At 31.2% G+C, this 13,170-nt stretch overlaps 2 protein-coding genes across 3 annotated transcripts in view; one reads left to right on the top strand and one right to left on the bottom strand.

Annotated features, from left to right (window-relative positions):
- Positions 1–6,554: 6,554 nt before the first annotated feature.
- LOC21393903 (nudix hydrolase 2) lies at positions 6,555–9,618 on the top strand. 2 transcript variants are annotated; one of them, XM_024166431.1, is made up of 9 exons: positions 6,555–6,838; positions 7,379–7,580; positions 7,676–7,741; positions 8,005–8,142; positions 8,371–8,448; positions 8,552–8,602; positions 8,757–8,791; positions 8,901–9,009; positions 9,406–9,618. In XM_024166431.1, the coding sequence occupies exons 2-9, from the start codon at positions 7,410–7,412 to the stop codon at positions 9,598–9,600; spliced, it is 843 nt and encodes a 280-aa protein (XP_024022199.1). In that variant the 5' UTR covers positions 6,555–6,838; positions 7,379–7,409; the 3' UTR covers positions 9,601–9,618. The 2 variants fall into 2 exon arrangements, with proteins under 2 accessions (XP_024022199.1, XP_010087662.2); XM_010089360.2 differs by having other exon boundaries at positions 7,345–7,580.
- Positions 9,619–12,745: 3,127 nt separating this feature from the next.
- The window catches only part of LOC21393902 (nuclear transcription factor Y subunit B-2), a 620-nt gene continuing 195 nt past the window's right edge, over positions 12,746–13,170 (bottom strand). The window contains exon 2 of the mRNA XM_010089359.1: positions 12,746–13,168. Within this exon, the coding sequence (XP_010087661.1) occupies positions 12,746–13,168 (423 nt within the window). The remainder of the gene's footprint in view (positions 13,169–13,170) is intronic.

The following is a 13,170-nucleotide window of genomic DNA, read 5'->3' as shown; positions in this document are numbered from 1 at the left end:
AATTCTAAAATTAAATACTCGAAAATAATTAATTGGGAATTAATTATTATTTAAATAATGTGATTATTTAAATTTGAATTTGAACACATCTAGATTTATCCATTTAAACTTATTTGATAAGTTGTTCAATTTATAAATTCAAATTAATTTAAGTTTGACTTAAATTCGAATTTGAATTTGAAATAAAATTGGACTACAGGATAAATGATGATTTTCTCTTCATTCCCTATCCAGTATTGGCGCCACACATAGGGATAGGAATCCCTAGCATGGCTGGCCACAAGGGATAAGGGATAGAGGAGAATTTTGGTTTGAAATTCAAATTGGAGATAGAGATTGGATTCCTTCTAGAAGTTTAACTTCTACTCTATAAATACTATTTTTTTAGACAATTTTCAGAATGGTTTTTTGCTCTAATTTTAGAGGTAGCCGAAATTTCTCTATAGAAATTTTGGAAACAATTTTTCAGCCCTAAGAGTTAAGGCTGGCCGAAATTCTCAAGATAGAAAGGAAAGAAAAATTTTTTCTCTAAAAATTCCACATCGTGCATGTGATGGTGTTTGTGGAAATTCGAGTGTTTATTGTAACCCGTTTTGTCTCATGTGTGCCCACACACACGTCTTCGTGGATTCTAGGAATTGACGTGGAAGACATTGGTTTTCTAAACACAAAGATTGGAGCAAGGACTGTTCGTGGTCAAAGAACTCAAGTTATCATCCGAGTCGGCTTCCAGGTATTTTTCCTGATTGAGTTCTTGATATATATAAGTTAATGAGATTAATTTATTCGTGCATAAATTAATATAATCTATAGAGTATCTCAAAAGTTTTATGAAAATTTTTATTATACACGATCCGTCTCTTCCCCCCCGCACCACCGCGCGTCCGCAGCCGGATTCGATTCGGCAACCAACACAGATTTATTTTGGAGCCCACGACTACTTGGCCGGACAATAATAAGCTACAAGTTACAAGTGCAACGTCCTCACTTGCGTTGACGCCGCTCTCATTATTGCACTTCTATTGTTGTCGTTTTTCCTCTCCTAATCAATCTTGCATTTATTTAGTACTACTGCCTAGCGACACTTATCACCTTAAACGAATGATCCATTACATATTAATCAAATTCTCCAAATGTTTACCGGTCAACCATAAAAAATAATGTTGTTACTTTAGCCTTCAGGCACACATTTTCTTACTGACAAATACCAAATTTTTAACGTACTAAAAGAATTATTCAGTATATCGGTATGTCCATCCAATAAAAACTTAACATTTAGATGATTAATTTATGTTAATTCTGTGAAATCACAATTCTCTCTCTTCTTAGACTTTACATCTATTATCTAATCATAATTATTATAAATACTTACTTAATTCTTTTATAGTAATAAAATTCAACTTTTAAACAAAAATCAATTAGAAACTATATAATTTTTCACACTTAAATCAATTTAGGAAATTCAACATAGGTTAAATCTCAATACATTATTTGAGAAAATCTGTATTTCTGAGCAAAATAAGAGAGTGAAAAAAAAAAATCTACCACCTAAATATAGAAAAAATCTGAATTGTTTCATCTTTCACCACATAAAGCGTAAGTCTGCATCCAATATTTTCCTAGTATTAATACGAAGGATCTTTGTAACACCCTTTTTAAAATGTAACTATTACAAAGATAATGTAACTATTACAAAGATAAGAATATTCAAATATATTACAATAGTTGATAACACATACTACACAAAAATCCAAATAAAGTTAAACTTTTGTTACATAACATAGTTCATAAAAATTCACACTATAAAGTCTTAAATACACACTCGAAATTATTCAAAATATAATGGTGCCCCCTTTTAAACTTTTCTCCTAGCAGGTCGATTTCATATGTATTAACACGTCAGCTTGGTACCTTGCTCATTCTCCAGTTTAATTCAATATACTTTTTCCCTTACCTATAACACATGTATAAATAAACTGATGAGCTCAGTAAGCAAAGTCATTATCTTACATGAAAGTTAAAACTCATTTATGCTCATACTTTACTTTATGCTTTTTGTTCATCTTAGGGCCCTGGAGAATACTGCCTGAGTAAACTTTAACTTCTTAATTGTCAACTATTGGCTTAATAATTTTGTTGAGCTTTACGCTCCTATGAAGGCACCTAGTCTTAAAATAATTTCTAAATAATTACTTAGGCAGCATCTCCTATTATCTTTCAACTTTAAAGTGAATGCAATGCTTCAACATAGCAGATGCAAAGATACTATATGAGAAGTTATAACCAGAATATAGCATGTCTTAGCTTCCCGTTGGAAATTATACTCTAACCAATATAATAACAATCACAATACCATATCAGTAACCAAAATAACATAATAATACTAAATAATAACTAAACGTATGGTAGTGTTATTCCATTTTTACTTCACTTTCAGGTCCATAAATTTATCCTATTATGTTGTCCATTAGGTCTAATCATTTGGTCCTTTAGTCCTTTGTCTAGAGTCCGTAAAGTTCACATATACGGTATTCGTGGGTATAGTACGGTATTGTTCAGTCATACGGCATGGTTTATGCATACGATACTATTCACATGTACATATACTATTCACATCTACGGTATTATTCACGCATATGAGTACTATTCATGCATATAAGGACTATTTATGCATTCGGGAACTATTCACGTATACAGGTACTAATCACGCTTACAGGTACTATTCATGTATACGGTAATTGAGCACTATAACAACTTATAATGGATTAACCTGGATTATTTACCTAAGCAGTACCATAGTAAAATAAAACTATAAAGCGTAAATAGTAACGAGTTTAGAACTCGTACCTTATCAGTAGAATTCTGAATCTCGAAGATTAGAACTAGAACCTCCGCCAAGAAGAAGTATTTTAGAGAGAGGAAGAGAGAAATATTTCGTTTCTGAAATCTAGGACAATAAATAATGAATTTTGAAGGCCTATTTATAGGAAAACTCTTGAGTATTATGCAGTTATTATGCGTGATAAAATATTATTTGTGAATAGTAATCTTTGATTAAAATATTATATTTTTATAATAATTTATACATAATCTTATTATCCTTGTCGACACTCCCTTCTAATCTCTCTCTCTCTCCCTTTTTTATTTGGGTTGGACACAATTTATTGGCCTGTCACTATTTGGGCGCGATAATGAAACTTCAATTTCAACCCGTTATATTCATCCTTTTTTACTTTTGATTTCTTCATCATAATTATTGACTTGCACTTGAGGATAGTAAATTTTCTATCAAATTTTATTAAGTTAGCTCGACCCATATAATTATTTATTCCCAAAATGTCATTTTCTTAAAACTAGTACATCGGGCAATCAAAATTGAATTCTGAATTTACTATTATTCCTTATGGTCTTCTCCATAATTCTCCATAGTTTCGAATGTCGATTGATATCTCTAATTATATTTTCCTCAAAATATTAACCAAGGGTAAAATCGTCCAAATATTGTTTCAAACAGTCAAAAAATTATTCCAACAGATAATAAGGGCAAAAATCATCCTATCACTAATCCCAACGGTTATTCCAATAGACAGAATATTGTTCATAACAACTATGGGCAAAATCGTCTAGTCATTATTCCAACAGTCAAAAATAGTTAGTTTTTACCTTATAGATAATTGAGTTTTCTAACCTTCACGTTCACCCACAAATTTCACTCATTAAAAATGTTCCTAAAAAATCTCCTTCTTAATTTTTATGATGATAGTTTCTTAATAGCTATAAACTTTATTATCTTCTTACTTATAGTTATAATTTGTATCACTACGATGCTAGAGCATGGGATCGACATGTACAAAAACATTGAGTTGTACGGAAACATTGAAATTAACTTTTATATTGTACTTTATTATAGTTTCATCATTATAAAAGTGTTTTATTTATTAAAATATAAAGCGGGATGTTACAATCTTATCAATTTAAAAAAAAAAACCACAATTTGACCTTCTAATTATCTCCTCTTTGTTTACTTTCATTTTTTTTTATTTTTTTTTTTTTTTAGCTTTAGACTATTAGCATGTTAAACCTCAGCATATATAGTGTATATCTTTTATAATGACGATGCCATCACTAGCCATCGAATAGAAGAAAATTGAAAAAAAAAAAAAGGCTCAAATAAAGAGATGTAGATTAATCATTTATAAAACTAATATATAACACGCTAAGATTTTATCATATGAATTTTTCCTGAATTAATTAAACCAAAAAAAATAATATTAACACTAAATAATTATTATTTGAAAGTTGAAATTAATTAGTATAATATATCAAATAGAGTATATTTATGGCACTTGTTACTAGATAATCAATCTAAGGAATAATAAGAGAGAAAGTTAACATAGATAAATCACATTCCAAATGTTAATATTTTATTGGACGAGTGTGCTACGTAAACGTGATGACGTGGTACACTTGGTGCACTGAATAATTTCTCTATGTACTGAGGGTTGTAGTGTAGTGGTGAGGAATACTTTATTATAACTTCTCTTTCCATCTAAGTTCAGGCCTTTTTTTATTTTTTGATAGTTCCCGAGATTTTCATGACCAAAGAGAATGAAGGCGTGAGGTGCGCCAAATGATTAAATCTTTTTTTATTAGAAAAATCACCAAATTTATTACATAGTGGTGTTTTTCACCTACATTTTATACAAAATAGTATACTTCATATACAAAGGTGGACAGGCTTACTTTCTCACGTAAAGTCCTAAACCCAAAGTTTAAGCATAATTGTTTGAATGACGATAACACATAATTAACGTCACCAAGTCGTTATAAACTTTGGTACGTGGTCAAGTCGTTAGGACTCGAGAACGTTTGAAACACCCTTTTATTGTTAAAAATTCGCGCTTTTTGAAAATTATTGAATACGTGCAACTTCTTGAAGAAATAACCAGAAGATACAAGACATCTTCCTTTTAACGTCCATGAGAGTGGTCAAAGCTCGAAGTCGAACACCTCCCGCGTTACCTTCCTCTTTTGGAACCCACCTCCATTTTGTATTCCTAATCACCCGTTTTTTTTTTTTTTTCTCTCTTTTAGATAATTAGTCGCACGATATTTTTAAACTTAAAAAAAAAAAGAATAACATTGTATTATTATGTAATATAAGATGAAAGTACTTTTTTTTTTTTAAAGAAAAAAGAGCCAAAGAAATAATTGGAACAAAGCTCTAAATCATAACTGTCACTAAGATATCAAATAAACACTGCAAAAAACTATAAATTTCAAAACATATTAAGAGTAGTTTTTAGTTTTCTTGTACAAGTGGAAGGAAGGTAGTTTTTAGCTTGTTAGCAAACCTATCGGAGATTCTAAATAAGAAAAAAGAATCGGATGTACCTCAAATATAGGAAAAGTATATTGTCTATATATGAACACGAAATATTACAGACCAATATATGTACCTCAAATATAGAAAAAAGAATCGGATGTACCTCAAAAAGAATTACAGACCAATATATGAACACGAAATATTAAAAAAAGGGAAAATTTAATTTTAGTATCTTGTGTTATATCGAAATATGAGTTTAGTATTTTTTGCTTTTAATAATTTCATGCCGGTACCTCGACTTTTTAGAAAATCTTTTTTTCATACTTCATGACAATTTTTTAGGACATGAAATGACAAAATTACTCTCATTATTAAATATAAAAAAAATCTTTTTAAAAATTCTTAGATCTACAACTAAACACCTAAAAAAAATCTCATTCTGCCTTTTTTATATATGTAATAATAAAAGTGATTTTGTCTTTTCCTGTCTTAAAAACCTGTCCTAAGTACTAAAAGAAGATTTTTTAAAAGGTTAAAGCGCCGACATAAAATTATAAAAATAGAGAATATCAAACTTATATTTTAATATAACACATGGTACCGAAATAAAATTTTCTAAAAAAAAATGTCCTATTTTTAAAAGAAAAAAAAAATTAAAGCACCAGACAAGTAAAAAAAGAAGAATGAGAATTAGCACTTGTCAAAGAAGAATAAGAATTTTAGAGCGAGAGAGCGACAACCGGAAGATGCAGATAAAAACGCGGAAGCAAGTAAACAAACAATGAAAAAAAAAAAAAAAAAAAAAAAAAAAAAAAAAAAAAAGAAAAGAAAAAAGAAGAAGAAGCAGGTCAACCCAACCATAACGACCATATCTGCTGCTCAGATAACTGCCACACATTTCGAAGTCTTGGATTGGCTAAGGCAAAAATAAAAAACAAAAAAACAAAAAATAAAATGTATTAAATACTAAAATTTTAATCACTTCACCGATTTGAGTTTAGAATTTAAATTTTATTACAATAAAATTTTTTTAAAAATAATTACATTTAATTTTTTTATTACAGTAAAAAACTCTTAAATTAGCGAAATAAACGGCTCTAAAATACTATAATTTTTTTTTTTTTTAATGTTAAAAGGCAGAAAAGGGTTCAGAACTTTCACCCAAAAAGAAAATGAGAAAAACGTTCAAACATCAAACATAAAGAATCAAAGTCTGGTGCCCCGATTCCACGGACGATGTCGCCGGTTGCCTCACAGTCATCATAGATTAAAAGAAGAATGAGTGAACGAATCAACGAATACTTGCCTAAACAAAAGGAAAGTCATGCGGTAGAATAATTATAGTATAAAAATGCCTTTAGTTTAGATATTTGAGGCAACCGAATTCACTGCTCTGTTTCAGAACCATAAATATCGCTCTGAATACTCTCTCTCTCTCTCTCTCTCTCTCTCTCTCTGTCCAATCATCTTCACCTGCAAAAATTATTGCACCAATTAAGCGACTCTCTCCAGGTACTTCTCAATATCTTTTCTCTTCCAACTGTATTCGTCACTGAAATGCGAGAATTCCCATCACATAATTCTTCATAATAATTGTGATCTCTTTATGAACTAATGTTTGTTTGAATGCTGAAAATTGTTTTACTTATTTTGTCAAATTTTTCTTATCTTACAAAACCACGTGATTGGAATTGATTAGTGTTAAAATACGTTTCCCATGTTCGGATTCGTGTATATATGCATGCATGATTAGTGGGTCGGTCGAGTAGTTAGTTTATTTTTATCAATTTGGGGTCCAAAGTGGGTTCAAAGGAGACAACTTTTTATTTGTCAATTTCTTTTAGTGGGGTTGAATTGGAGCAGGATCTTCCTTCTAAGTTCTAAGGAATAACTTTTTTTTTTTTTCAATATTCCAATATTTCATTAGAATAGGTTGTTGGCACGTATATACGTATCTATTCAGCGGGATACTTTTATAGTTTAGAGATTGATGGGGAATGTGTCTTGTTTCTTAAAAGGTTATAAACTTGGAGCTACTTTTAGCAATATCAGATCAAATTCCAGTCCTGCAAGTACTTCTCCAATGGCTGCGGAGCAACTTGGCGTATCTGCTGAAAATGGAGTCCAAAATGGCAAAATACTAGCTGCTATTGATGATGAATTTGATGGCGTTATTGTCGAAATGAATAAGGCAATGGATCCCATGGTCTTTCATTCAATGCTCAAAGCTTCACTTTCTCAATGGAGACAGCAGGTATAGCAGTTATAGTAGTTACTTCATTAATCTAATATAGTTATACAAACATAGTTAATTTACGTTTTAAAATATTGTCCAACCGTGTTTTGTAGAAGAAGAAGGGGGTCTGGATCAAATTGCCAATTCAGCTAGCCAATCTTGTTGAATTTGCGGTCAAGGTCAGTCTAATAATTTATGTTTATTTAGTTGGTATATATCTTACCATGATAAAAGGAGATTGTCATTTCTTTCTCTCTGTTATTTAAAATATTTTTTTAATTGTTACATCTTTATCATATTTTGTCAGTTTTGTATACTTTTTATTTGAATGGAATTTTAACCAAATTCAACATTCAGAAACATTTTTTATTTCTCGACCATAAAAATACTCTGTTATTGTAGAAAATTTATTTACACTAGTTTGGTACCATTCTTTTGACAGGAAGGGTTTTGGTTCCACCATGCTGAGCCAACATACATAATGCTTGTGTACTGGATTCCAAAAAGTCAGAACACTATTCCTGCAAATGCCACACACCGTGTGCGTGTTGGCGCATTTGTCATGAATGAAAAACGAGAGGTATTCTTAAGTTTTCCCTCGTACGTGTTAAATTCTCGCTAGATGTCTTTCCATCATAAATATGATTTGCTTCCAAGTTTATTGGAAGCTTCTAATTCTAAGTTTGATGTGTTATGAACCAGAACATGTCTCCTAATTAATTGTTATTTCACATCTGTAATAACTTTCTTATTTGAGCATTGCCCAAATCAACTAATCTAATTTGATCCTTAATTTCACCAATTGTAGGTACTAGTTGTGCAAGAAAAGGCTGGATCTTTACGGGGTTTAGGAGTGTGGAAGTTCCCTACCGGAGTTGTTGATGAGGTGAATACATTGATGAGATCGATCGCACTACCCAAATTTTAATTTTGAAACATTAATTCTTAAGGCTTTTTTTTTTTTCCTTTTTCTTTTTTCCCCCCTGTAGGGAGAAGATATCTCTGATGCTGCTACGAGAGAAGTCATGGAAGAAACAGGAGTAAGTGATTATTCTGTCCTTTTTATATTTATTAAATCTAGATATAGCTCACTCGGAAAGAAAAAAAAAATCAGTAATCTACATGAACATTAGTTTTGTCATTTGAAATTTGACTAATTTCTAATTTTCTGGTTTTAATTTGTTTTTGTTTCAGATTGATTCAGAGTTTGTGGAAATACTAGCTTTCAGGTATGCATATTATACGGAAATACCATGCCTGTGCATGTGCTAAGCCCTTTGTTTTTGTTATACTTTGTCAAAAGTAACTAATTAATGCTGTTGTTCACGTAATTTACAGGCAAACCCCCAAGTTATTCTTTGAGAAGTCTGATCTATTCTTTGTCTGCATTTTGCGACCCCTCTCCTTTGACATTCAGGCCCAGGAGTTAGAGATAGAAGCCGCCGCGGTAATATTTCCAGTCAAAAAGTTAGCAGAGAATACCAAAAAAAAAAAAAAAACTTTGGTTTAACAAATTATGGATAGCTAATGGCATCACCAATGCTAAGTACCATCACTAACAAAAAGTAAGCCTTACATTGCGGAACCTACATTTTATTAGTGAACGGTACTTAGTACAATTAGTGTCTTATAGCAATGTTCCTAATCAACACATAAAACGTGTATGTATGGCTCATCAAATGCACAAATCTAAAGCAGAACAAACCTTCATAGTACGAGGGTATACAAGATACATAGATACATATATATATATATGTGTGTGTGTATGTATATATTATGATACATATTCATGTAATGATAACACCCTCACACAATAATTATATATGTGATTACTTGTTTGCAGTGGATGCCATTGGAGGAATATGCAGCTCAACCGTTTGTCCAAAAGCACGAGAAATGGATGAAGCGAATCATAGACATATACAAGGCAAAAGTTGATGGGGTTTATGCAGGATTTTCTCGGCTACTTACGGAAGCCAAGAACTCCTTGTACGTCAATGAGAAGGGGTTGATATCATGCAATAATAATATTATATAACTAGTCAAGGTCTAGTCATACGAGACTTTTGAAAAAATAAAAAATAAAAGAAAAACATTATTATTAGTCTGACTTAAGGATTCCAATTTTAATAATTTCATATGTTTACAAATAATTAGACTTTTTATAATTTCATACGTTTACAAATAGTACTGGATTCTTCATTGTAGTAGATTTGCTTTTGTCATTAAGTTTGAAATTGTATTGATCAATCTTGTTAACAGTTGATCTCAAGTTCAAAATAGAAAACAAAAACTTCAATCTGTTTTGGAAAATTATGGCCCATGCATTCGCGTTATTCTCTAACCAACTGGCTAATAGTGTTAGGTTACCAATCCATCCCAAAAGTTTAAGCTGTTAGGAGGTGGGCCAACAATAATTTTATACTTTAACACTCCCCCTCACGTGTGGGCTGGACAATAGGCAATTGTGTGGGTAAATTAATTAGAAAGCCCAACACGTGAATATTTAAGCCCGAGATATATTAAAGACCCAACACATGATGATAATTTTAAATGGGAAAAAAGAGTACAATTACGGGGGTTTGAACTCATGACCTCCCACTCTGATACCATGTTAGTTTACCAATTCATCCCAATTTTAGGATGGATCGGTAAACTAACAAATAGGCCAGTTGTGATGTCTTTGTACTTTTTTAATGGAAACAAATTAGAAAAACGGTGAGCTATCAAGAAAACTACTGCAGCACAATTGGTTCACCTTGAGCTTCTTATATAAAGCGAAAGTCTTACCTTTTTAATTTATATTTTATTTTACATGTGTGTGTATTTTAAGCAGAAGCAACTACAATATAAAATATACTCCAAGTAATTAATCGGTTCGATGAAACATGCTTATTCAATTGAGTTAATGTGGGATTAAATAATTTAGATCAATAGTGACATGTTAATCAGGATCAGGTCCACTTAAACACAAATTTAGCCTTTTTAAAAAACAAAAATTTAGGGCCTGTTTAGTTCGTTGATTCGAGTTAAGATGTGATTTTATGTAAAAATTTTTTGCTAGCAAAAAAATTAAATGTAACTGTTTCTGAGAATTTTTTACTATAATAAAACTTAAATTTTAAACTCAAATCGATAAAATAAAACGTAACCTTATTATTCAAAAATCAGAATATGTTTGTGTGTGTGTGTTTATTTTATTTTATTTTATTTTTTAAGTATGGATATGTTTATTCAATATATATAGTCATAATCACTAGGCCGTAGGTTTATGCTAATTACCTATTCTATAAATAACGCAGCGACTCATATGAGGGACATATAACAATTATACGTCTGTTCATTTTGTTGATTTAAATTAAAATATAATTTTATATGAAAATTTTTTACTGTAATAAAAAAATTAAATGTGACTATTTTTAAAAAAATTTTATTATAATAAAATTTAAATTTTAAACTCGGTGAACGAGTCGACATTTATTCATTAAATAGGGTACTCATCACCAATATTTATTCGTTAATTAGGCTACTCATCACCAATCAAATCATTGGGTACGAGAGGAGTTGACTGCCATAACATTAATTCATGACCATACGTTGCTATATATAGCCATTTGGGTAGCACTCAACAATATCCGTCTTCTATTTTAATTTATAAGTAATTTTGATAAATATTTTTACAAAATGCATGAATCAATATTTTTATATTTTATTCTTGATTTGTAATTTTTTTAATTAAATAATTACACTAATAAAATGATATTTATTAAAAATAAATGGTAAATGTTCAGACTCATATACTCTCAGAGATAAATTCTCTATTTTTCTTAATTTTATTTTTTTTATTTTGGCATTTGTTAAAATAAAAATGTGATATGGGGACCGTTTTTCTATTATTTTAATATATATAAAAAAATATTCGCAACCATTCGGAAACCTGAAAGGACTACGTTCAAAATTGTTTTACTTTTTGCACATTTGAAAAGTCACGATATATATAATGGTTAGGCAGATTACATATATACATTAGATATTTGCAGAAAAGAAAGCATACATATTATACATATTGTATGTGTGTGTACGTCTTTTTGAAACTTTTTTGTACTTTGTGAAAAATATATAGTTATGTAGCAAGCAATCAAACCCAAACTAGATAGTGATCATGTGGACCACTGAAAATGCAATATGTTAGAGCTACCTATAAACTCTAAGGCAACTAACCATTTAGAGTGACCCCACCACGGCCAAAAATGTTTCAGTGTCCTTTCCATCACCTTCATATGACCATATCTCACTCTTTTGAAGTGGAAGACATTAAATTAAAAGCTTTATAATTGCTTTACAACAATGATGAAAAGAAATGCTTTGAAGTTGGAACTTGGTCTTCTCTTTTACTATATACTTACATATACATATATATATATATATATATATAGTTTATCAATAGGAGTAAATATAGCGGAATTATCTTCAGGCAACATCCAAATCAGTCAAGCACATGTAATTTTTTTTCACGTTCATGTGATATCATTGATACGTGTGTACAGCCAGTTTATTTTAGTGTAATATTCAATAAATATTATACCTCTATTTATTTAGATCATTTATTTTCTAGAAGGGGGAAAGTGAAACGCAGTTGAAAATGCTTTTTTCTGTTTGAAAAGGCCAAAAATTTCGAAGGGTTAAAACGTATCAGACAAGATGTGTACTCTCACTGCTTCGTCGGCTTCCCCTTGTTAGGTTTGAACATGAAGACAAATTAATAACTAAAAACTGATAAGGATCGTATTATTTCTCGGCCACCAGTAAATGGAAAATTTATTAAAAAAGCAACTTTATCCATATACAAATAATATTGCTTCACAAACGTATTTCATTCTGATAATTTATTTGCCTACACTTAAGTGCTAAGTATTTCATGTTTTGAATGAGCAAAAAAGGAACAACGCCAATGATACCTTATCCATTTCACTCTTTCTTCCCAACCTTATAGGCAAAATATAAACAATAAGAAATACCCCTTAATATCCACATGAATCTTTCATAAACACTAGAGAATTAAAATTAAAAAAACAAAAAACAAAAAGAAAGATTAAAGAAAAGGGAAAAACTAACTAGCTAGAGCTATTAGTATATCAACATCACAAACCAATTACATTTAATTATAATTTAAAAAACCCTACCTATCTATTAGGTCTACCAGTACTGGAGTTTCCACTACCAGATCCAAACATATTATGATGCCCTTGAATTTGATTATGATGATGATGATGATGATGATGGCCATGACTCATCATCATCATCGCCGCCGGCTGCGCCACTCCGGTCCCACCATACACCCCGCCTCCGCCGCCACCAAAACCTCCGCCGCCGGGATTCACGGCATCGGCGGCGTGATCAGGCTGGCCGCGGCCGAGGGCGGTCTTCTCTCCCTCGATCTCCCGAAACTTCTGGAGATAACCCTTGAGGGGCTCGACGTAGTCCTCGAAGCCGAGGGTTGTCATGGCCCAGAGAAGATCGTCGCCGTTGATGGTCTTCCTCTTCTCTCTCTGGCACTTGTCGGAGGCCTCGCCGGTGATGAAGCTTATGAACTCCGACACGCATTCCT

This window comes from Morus notabilis, unplaced genomic scaffold, assembly GCF_000414095.1.
Source record: "Morus notabilis unplaced genomic scaffold, ASM41409v2 Scaffold745, whole genome shotgun sequence".
Lineage (NCBI taxonomy): Eukaryota > Viridiplantae > Streptophyta > Magnoliopsida > Rosales > Moraceae > Morus > Morus notabilis.
This window is presented reverse-complemented; position numbering and strand designations above follow the sequence as displayed.

Bases quoted from the DNA above. Each gene is read 5' to 3' on its own strand.
- LOC21393903 (XM_024166431.1), top strand. From the start codon at position 7,410: ATGGCTGCGGAGCAACTTGGCGTATCTGCTGAAAATGGAGTCCAAAAT. The intron at 7,581-7,675 runs GTATAGCAGTTA...CGTGTTTTGTAG, and splicing joins TTTCTCAATGGAGACAGCAG to AAGAAGAAGGGGGTCTGGAT. The intron at 8,603-8,756 runs GTAAGTGATTAT...TTTTTGTTTCAG, and splicing joins AAGTCATGGAAGAAACAGGA to ATTGATTCAGAGTTTGTGGA.